The sequence below is a fragment of the Teleopsis dalmanni genome, chromosome 2 (genome assembly GCF_002237135.1).
Source record: "Teleopsis dalmanni isolate 2A chromosome 2, ASM223713v2, whole genome shotgun sequence".
NCBI lineage: Eukaryota > Metazoa > Arthropoda > Insecta > Diptera > Diopsidae > Teleopsis > Teleopsis dalmanni.
In genome coordinates, this window is record NC_051847.1 from 131,301,567 (window position 1) to 131,310,885 (window position 9,319).

At 30.3% G+C, this 9,319-nt stretch overlaps 3 protein-coding genes across 4 annotated transcripts in view; all 3 read left to right on the top strand.

The window, feature by feature from the left end:
• LOC119677401 (putative elongator complex protein 1) overlaps positions 1-9,319 on the top strand; it is a 279,253-nt gene that overhangs the window by 90,923 nt on the left and 179,011 nt on the right. The gene's annotated exons all lie outside the window — the stretch shown is intronic.
• On the top strand, positions 3,660-6,114 carry LOC119677405 (mitochondrial thiamine pyrophosphate carrier-like). 2 transcript variants are annotated; one of them, XM_038088741.1, is made up of 3 exons: positions 3,660-3,777; positions 4,679-5,543; positions 5,611-6,114. In XM_038088741.1, exons 2-3 carry the CDS (start codon positions 4,822-4,824, stop codon positions 5,915-5,917), a joined length of 1,029 nt encoding a protein of 342 aa, XP_037944669.1. In that variant the 5' UTR covers positions 3,660-3,777; positions 4,679-4,821; the 3' UTR covers positions 5,918-6,114. The 2 variants fall into 2 exon arrangements, with proteins under 2 accessions (XP_037944669.1, XP_037944668.1); XM_038088740.1 differs by lacking the exon at positions 3,660-3,777 and adding an exon at positions 3,786-3,809.
• Positions 8,619-9,256, top strand: LOC119677408. Its single transcript, XM_038088743.1, has 2 exons — positions 8,619-9,049; positions 9,139-9,256. The coding sequence occupies exons 1-2, from the start codon at positions 8,677-8,679 to the stop codon at positions 9,165-9,167; spliced, it is 402 nt and encodes a 133-aa protein (XP_037944671.1). The 5' UTR covers positions 8,619-8,676; the 3' UTR covers positions 9,168-9,256.

Below are 9,319 nucleotides of genomic sequence, written 5' to 3' on the forward strand. Positions count from 1 at the left end.
CTGATTTCATAAGCAACACTGGTTTAGATATTTCAAGTTATATTGGGAGTGTAAGTCAAGAAGGGACCCACTCTTAATTCGTAGTTACAAATAGTTGAAAAGTGGTATAACCACTCATATTTGTACGGAAGAAATATTAACTTTCTTTGATAATGAACTTCGTAATACTTTGTATCTCTATTTGTTCATCCTACACGATTTATTTTTCATAGATTCTTTGATTCCTTAAGTAGTTTGTTCCCACGAACAGTCATGCCAATTGATTAGGGATTCTGTACATAAATATAAATACATTTTATAGCATTTTAAGTTTATCAAACATTTTTAGACACTTTTAGGAACCTATATTCCTACATAATGGAAACTATGATTTAAAGTCTTCTGATTTCAATGACACATCCAAAAACCTGACAATTAGCAGACGTCTGCTATATAAGCGACTTTACTTGAATGTTAAACACAGTTAGATTGTCTTGTAAACGGCAGTCGTGAAAAATATATAAATGTACATATAACTACATAAAAAGGTTATGCCTTTTCTTTAATAAATCATATTACAATTGTGAGGATAGTTCAGCAGAAGTGAAACAGATTTGTTTCATTGATGACTGGCTTAAATTAACACAAGGAACTTTGCAACATTACTTTAACGTACTAAATATAACAGTTCTATATGTGAAAAATTTTAAATTTTGTCAGAATACTAGGCTTCTGAGCCTTTCAATCATATACAAACCTATAAACCAAATAAACATTTCCAAAGACAATTTATGATGAGTATTTGGCAATACTCAAAACAGTTGTATGGTTAGCCAAAAAATATGTATGGTTAATTGATTAAATAAACCATTTAATGGTTTCTTTAGCATTATTTACGGATTTCTATTAAAAAAAGATTCAATCGTCATTTAAAAAATAATTGTAATTAATAAATTTTTATTTTTGTATTAAAGTCCGCTGAAGGGCTGAAGGTTATTATATACATAACATATGTATGTAATTCCTAACAAAAAGACTTCTTGATAACGGAAAATTATGAAAGATATTTAAATTTTCTATTATTTTTATTATATTGGATTCGATTTAAAAAATATAAACAAATCGATTTATGTTATTGACCACACTAATTGAAAAAGGAAACTAAACTCAGGGAATGGCCCCTCCACTACCTGTTTATTTCCATAAATTTTAACGGAATCTGTGTAAATATTTCACACTTTTATTTAATTTTAAGTTTAGTATGTATTTTTGTACTCGTGATATGTATGAGATACATACCTATCCCAACAGTAGAATAATAATTGCGTTTATTACGAATACTGAATTACTCATCAAAATTTTATTTAACATAGAAATAAAATTTTATGTCTGTATTTAGAATTATTTTTTTATTACTTCTTATATATAGAAGCACCATATTTTGAGAATACATTACGAAAAATTATTTTCGGAAAATTTTACGTCAACAATTTGATTTAAATAGATAAAAAGATAAAATAATACTATAACTTTAATGGACTTGTTTAAAACTTAACTCATTATCAGCCGAACACATTATATTCATATTAGCCAAGAATATTCAGTCAATTTCCAACTCTAAAATAAGTCGAAAAATCAAGTGACCATGTGCTTGAGATTGACACCAGATAAATTCCCATAATAACGTAAGATAATATTTTATAATCTATTGGGTGACTAAAGTAAACTACAAACAATTTTCAACTTTATAACTTTCGATCTGGTGGCATATTTCATACTTGTCCGTATTTCACCTAAATAAATCTGAATTTATTGACTTAAAAATGGCAAAAGTATTTGTTTTTTTTTTTTTGAAAAAAATTGATCAGTGTCATTATAGTGATAATGTGATTGCGCGAAAAATCACAAGTAGCTATTGTTAGAACCCTCGAATACCTCAGTGTAAAATAATCTTTCATGCCTTGACCCAAAACACGTTTTAATGAAACTGACAAAGTTATAGAAAGAAGGAAGAATTATATCTGCAGTAGACGTGGTTCCAGAAATTGAGGATCAAATAAAATAAAACCAGCACTGCTGATGGAAGATCAGTAGAAGACAAATTGTTACTCATCGTAATATATCGAAAACAATAATGGCACGAATTCTCGAGAGTAAATTAAATGTGATGGCTTACAAGGTTTACAAAAAGGTTAAGTTCCAAATGATGTTCAAAGAAATACTAGGCTAGATAGTGCGAAGAAGGTGTTGTACTTGCAAAGATGCGGTTAATTGCTAATTATCTTCCTTTCTCATATGAAAAATATGATCGAGTTTAAGCAACTGTGGCGTTAACGTAACTGTTAATGTCTCACGCGAAAAAATTTGAAAAAGTGCTTTGAAATCTTGAACTAGTAAATATTTCGATGAAAGGGGAGTGAATTTATCAACAATTCTACACCGATATACAAAAAATGTGCCAAAATGAATGGCTAAGATAGAGCAATTTACATTTTATTTCAACTATATAGCCATAGAGTAGTTTTCGTTAGATGACTACTCTGTATAGCGTATTTTACATACTAACCAAGAAGAAAGTTTCTGTAAGTCCTTTATTCATGCAGCATACCATATACATCGATTGTCACCGAAAAGAGCGCCACAATTCGCGTTAAAGGCAATGATATCGGACTATGACGTCCAATAATTTATGTGGTAAAATAAATTATTAAATTCAATGAAATTAAAATTTTAATTTTTAAATTTAATTTTGATTTTTAATTTCTAATAAATGGATCATGGAGCAATTGGATCATTCTGTACGTAATTGGTCTCCTGACAATAGCAAAAAATTAGAATAATAAAAAATTCTGAAACATCATTTTATCAAATTAAATATTCCAATTTAATTGCAAATTATTTTTGACACTATGATTAAATGTCATAATATTTTTATCCATTATACAGTCTACATTCTATTATAGGCATAGAAACTCAATATATTAGAATATATATTAGCTTATATATTATATTAATATATTAGCTTATATCTAAATATCTAATACATATAGATTATAGTTATGGACGAGATCTTTTAATCGCACTTATGTGTGCATAACAACAATAGTTACTAATTATAATATCAAACTCGCTACAAGATTAGAGGCATAAAAAGAGTAGGCAATCGTTATGTTTAGCTGACGACATTAGATCATAGCTTTAAGAAAATAATGTATAAAGTATGGATAATTATCGTAAGTTATTAAATTATTAATAAAGAAAATACTAAATACTACTACTACTAAATACTACTACATATAGCTTATAATATATCTAGTATATATTAGATATTAGAATATCTTAGAAAGTGACGTAAAATTAGAGGTTATACTAATACTAATACTAATATTAAATTATCCAAAATATATTTGCCTAGTTGTTGAAAATAGTGTTGAAATCAAGTATATAGAGATACAAAGTGCAGATAGAGATTTTGCACAAATATCATTTTTCCTAATATAAAGAATCTATTTGAGAGAAATTGTCTATTGCAAAAAAATTTTTACCTAAAATTATAAACAAAAACGTTATTTTAAATGACCGCATAATCATAGTAGCAGATAAGAAAAATACATTCAGACTAAAATGATTAACTGACATAAGTCGAGTCAAAAATACTTCTGTAATTTACTAAAAAAAATAAAGTAGAATTTTGGATCGCAAAATTTCCCATAAATTTCATCCCGAAAAATTAAGCTCACAGTAAAAAATGAGCGTTAATTTTTGGCACAATTAATAGTAGTAAAATTCTGAATCACGGTAAAGATCAATCTGTATCTGTATAAAGATCTGTATGTCACAACTTATGTAGACGACTCACATGACTGACTACTTCTGAGAGAAACGGTGATACCCTAAGAATCATGCTAAATCCACCCTGTGAGGGACTAAGCATATTTTCCCTGCTATATTTTGTAGTTATGGATTTATCGCTTTGTGATTCAAGGTGGAATTTCAACTCAAGGCCTATATTTAAGCTACTTGTGATGATACTAAACAATAGCAAGTTCTTGAAGAACTTGTATTTAATTGTTATTAAAAGCTCTTCTAATAGTCAGTTATTATCTCTCAAATTATTTATAAGCTGAGGCAGTAAATGCTTGCCTTTGAGTAACGAAAAACTGTGTTTTAAATTACTCGTAAAAACGAATTTTAAAAACTCTAGCGTGGCTAGTAGAAGCTTAAGTAAATAATAATTTTATGGGTTGGTAGATATTTGTGCCTGAACATTTCAAAAACGCCAACTGTGCAGCGCTCGAAATTTCAACATAAAATTACAGGAAAGATTTTTTGAATCACAACCGTGAAGCTGCGCAGGGCTTACGACTGAGTCAACAAACTACTTCACAAATATATTGAAATCAATTTGTATTGGCCAACTTCTACAGGTGTACGCACGAGTAGTACGAGTGCGCAACACCAGCCCAACGACTGCAGCAGCGCCAACAAAAGAAATCACTGAAGTAACGCACTGGCTTGAGCTTTGATATTGTGGCCACCATTTAAATGCCACTCAAATACGAAATTCGTTGTTTGTTTGTCTGCTCTTTAAATTTCATTTATTTGCGCTGGCTTTGTTTGCTTTTTATGTTTTATGCCAACAACAAAGAAATGTCTAAATTTTACTATCTTACTATTTTGATTTATTGTCTATTTACAGAAATTCCATTGTAAAAAGTGAAAATTACGAAGCAGATTTGTTTGGCTTTTCATACTACACGCCATCATCGCCGACACCAGTATAAACAAAACGATACATCTATCCAACACCGATACAACAAGGAATAAAACACTCTAATAAACATGACCCCTCAAATCACAACAACGAGTGCAGTGCAAACGCAAACGGGTAGCGTTACCACGTCGATACCCACACAAGAGTTACCGAAATCGCCCACCAAGAGACGCACACATAGCACACAAGAACAACTGCAACAAATGTTTTCTGGTGGCTTGGCAGCGGCCATAACACGCTCAACAACTCAACCATTGGATGTCTTGAAGATACGCTTTCAATTGCAAGTGGAACCACTGAGCAGCAAAGCTGGTGATAAATCAAAGTATACCTCGCTCACACAGGCTGTGCGTACAATATTCCGTGAGGAAGGTCTGTTTGCCTTCTGGAAAGGTCATAATCCAGCACAAGTACTAAGTGTTGTGTATGGCATAACTCAATTTTGGAGCTATGAACAGTTGAGTTTGTTTGCCAAGCAAACTGTATTCTTTAAAGATCGACCGAATTTATCAAACTTTTTCTGCGGTGCCATAGCAGGCGGTGCTGCAGTCATTATAACGACACCCTTAGATGTGATACGTACACGTCTAATAGCGCAGGATACCAGCAAAGGATATCGCAATGGCACTCGCGCCGTCACAGCTATTATACGCAATGAAGGGGTCACTGGCATGTATCGTGGTTTATCATCAGCCTTACTGCAGATAACCCCACTGATGGGCACTAATTTTATGTTCTACCGCTTGTTCAGTCAATCGGCAACTAATTTTTTCAATGTAGACGATCGCAGGTGAGTTTAGAAAGACTACCATACACTTACTATATATTTTATTTAATACTATTATTCTCTTTGCTAGCAAATTACCAACCTGGACGCTGCTTATTATGGGTGCTTCGTCGGGGATGTTGTCGAAAACTATAGTCTATCCGTTTGATTTAATAAAAAAACGTTTACAGATACAGGGTTTTGAATCGAATCGTCAGACATTTGGGCAAAACATACAATGCACCGGTGTGTATAGTTGTTTGAGTCAAACTATTAAACAGGAAGGGGTACGTGGTCTCTATAAGGGTGTAGCACCTACGCTACTGAAATCAAGTTTCACAACTGCACTTTACTTTAGCATTTACGACAAGCTCAGACAAATCCGCTGGTCATTTTAGCCTTAAATTACACTTATGAAATAGTTTCCAGCTTTAAGCAAATTTTAAATTATTTACATATTTGTTAGCCTATATTTTTTGTTATATATTATATATATTGTATATTTTCTTATAAATATATATATTTTTATATTATATACAGTGCACATTAAATACTTACTTGTATATTTCGGAAAATATTTATAAGTATGGAAGACAGACAAAAGCCGCATTTTTATTTATTTATTTTTTTTTTTTTTTTTTTTGTGATAAATTTATTTATTTACTTTTAACTGAAATATTTTGTGTGTTAATTAGTGTTTTATAAATAGTTTTCTGTTACTTCTGAGTTGCTCATTAAGGAACTTTCACGGTGTTGAATTACTCGTGAAGTATTCCAATGGCACAAGAATTACTTTTACTTTCATAATATTTTTCTTATAAATTAGAAGTTTCATTTTATCAAACTTACTTTATAGGTTGGTTTGTATTCGAACGATCCACAGATTAGAAGTCGAAAGATCTTCGCGATCTTACAGTGGAGGACATAAATAATGTTGCCAACTGTTAAATAAAATTTTTGAATCTTTTATTAACAAATTCACTTGCTGTGTTTATATTAGAACTAAATCATAAACCAGCTGTAGAATAATTGAATTAATTATATTTTTAATTTTTATTTATAAATTTCCATACTATTCTGTTTGTGGTGGCATTATTTGTTGCATGGTTTTATATTATTCTTTCTTGTGTATAGAACCTAATCTAGGAACATCATGCTTATACTAGGAAAGTCATGCTAATGATACTCCACGAGTCCCACGGGCGAGACCAATATTTTGTGAATATAAGTTGTGATTTAACGTCAAATTTTTCAGAAGGAAGTGACTATTATATTTAATAGAAACAAGTATACTTCATAAAGAGGTTTTTTCGAACAGTAGTGAACTACAGCAACAAAAATTCTTTTATATTATACCCATCATCAGTGATCTTGAAAATTATTTCTTATATTTAATTATTAGTAAATAATTTTTTGAGACTGCAAGTACCAGGAATCGAAATTGTCTTGCCAAATTTTTGTATATTAAAATATGGAGAGATGAGATACACTATAAAATTAAAAATTTTATTACAAATGAAATTAAAATTTTTACTTTTTAAATTCTCGAAAGCGAATTTGTAGAATAACATAGGATAGCTTCTTTGTAAAAAGTACCAGGATGGGCGCTTTACATATAGTAAGTAAACAATATGCATAACAATGTCTCTACAAAAAGAATAGCTTTGAAAATAAAAAAATAGGCAAACTCCAAAAGTCAACTTTCAATTCGTTAAACTTGTGTTTCCAAATAAAGCTGTAGTTTAAAAGCTCGTTCTAATTTATTTGCTATTCGAAAACCCTCTAAATGTTTGCTTCTTTAGCTTCTTTGTCGTCATATAAAGAAAGCGTAGCTTTTTCAGCAACACTAAAACTTACTTCAATATTTACTTATATTATTTATATATGAAATATTTTTTGAATGTTCGTTTCTTCTTCTTATATTATGACTTAAATTATATCAAAAATGATTCAAAAATGAATTTATGATCGTTTAACTAACGCACTTCATAAACCAGAAAAGTCTTCGATCAAGTATTCAGCTGGAATATGGACTTCTAATAACACTCTCTTCAAAAGTTTTAACTCTGATATGATGATATGAGTAGAGCAGGAAAAGAGCACGTCGTATGGTATTATTGCCTTCTAAGCAAGCTGAACGTGTACATTTTTCCATTTTTACGATTTTATCCTCAAAAAAAGTAATATTTTCTTCAAAAACACATTGACTTTAGAACCTTTTTTAATTTATCTAACGCAAACTAGGGACACAGTATCAAGAAAATAACAAATCCTCAAAACTCAATTTCGATGTTCTTAGATAATATTTTTATTGCATTAATTTATACAAAAAAAAGGTCTACAAATTCAATGGTGAAGATTTATAAATATTAGAAAATAAATGTCTACAAATCTTTTTAACTTAGCCGTTCTGAGATAAAGACCAAAAAAAAACCTAAAGAGCTAACTTCTCAAAACACTTACCAGAAGAAAAAATCACAAAAGTGAGGAAGAAATTACTATAAATCTCTCCAAACTTTATCGTTCCGGTAAACCAAATACATTGCTTTTAATTACTTTATTCACTGACTTAAATTAACACAATTGTTAAAAATTAGTTTTTCCGAGCGCCCAAAATAAGTCTTTGACAACTTGACAATTGTAAAACGTATTGTAAATATAACAAAACTGCTTTATAGTTCTATGCACTTGATCTAGTCGTAGCCAAATGAAACATGTATTGATATTATTGTACGTATTGTGTTTCAAAAAAAAAAAATTAGAAAAAGTTAGGGGATCTTATACAGCACCCTGGAAATCAATTATAATCCCTTAATGGATTCACAATATATATCTTAAAGCTTAATTTCATTACTTACCTTATCAAGGTTTATATCTTTTATTCAAGATACTTCCGTTTATGTGAAACTATATAAAGTCCTTATTTTGTAAATAATTATTTCCATAATTTAGAAAAAGCCTAAAATTAACTTTAACATATACATATATATTATTCTCGTTAATTTTGGCAATATAAAACTCGAGTACTTGTCAGTTTTATTAAAACCAAATACCTAAGTACCCATATTCTTAACAACACTAACCTGCATCACCGGCGACGCTGCTGCGCTATTTTTATGAAGTTTGAAATACGAGTACCGAATATAATATTTATGGAATGATTAAGGTTTTTAACGATAAAAAGGAATTGATCTATCTTAATCACGAAACACTAATTGAAGACTCATACGTTGACTACAAACTTAAGCATGAGTTATTCAATTTTTCTGATAAAAAACCTAAACATACAGAAGAAGGTACCAACGACAACTTGGCAACAAAACCAGACGTTAAAGAGAATAATAAATTAAAGCGAACAAAATGTATTTGTTTGACAAACGAAATGTCTGCCCTGGATCAAGATTGCAAACAATTTCTCGCAAAACTAAAAACAGCAATAACATTCCCTACATTTTCTTCAGAGTGTGAACTCCCACATTATTGGGATGAAGCTATGAACTTTCCTAAATTTCATGGTGAAAACAATACAGGTATATTCCAAAGTTATGCTCTTAACAGGAGAACATATTTAATACCCTCAAAAAGTCGTTTTTTTAACTACAATGTAAATGAATTGCAGCGACTCTTGCCGGAGCTATGTCAATTTGACTTGATTGTGATAGATCCACCCTGGCGAAACAAATACATACGACGTCTGAAACGAGTACGACAAGAATTATCCTACCAAATGCTTTCTAATGAAGAATTGCGCAATTTACCTATTAGTCAATTAATACATAAACATTCACTTGTTGCTATTT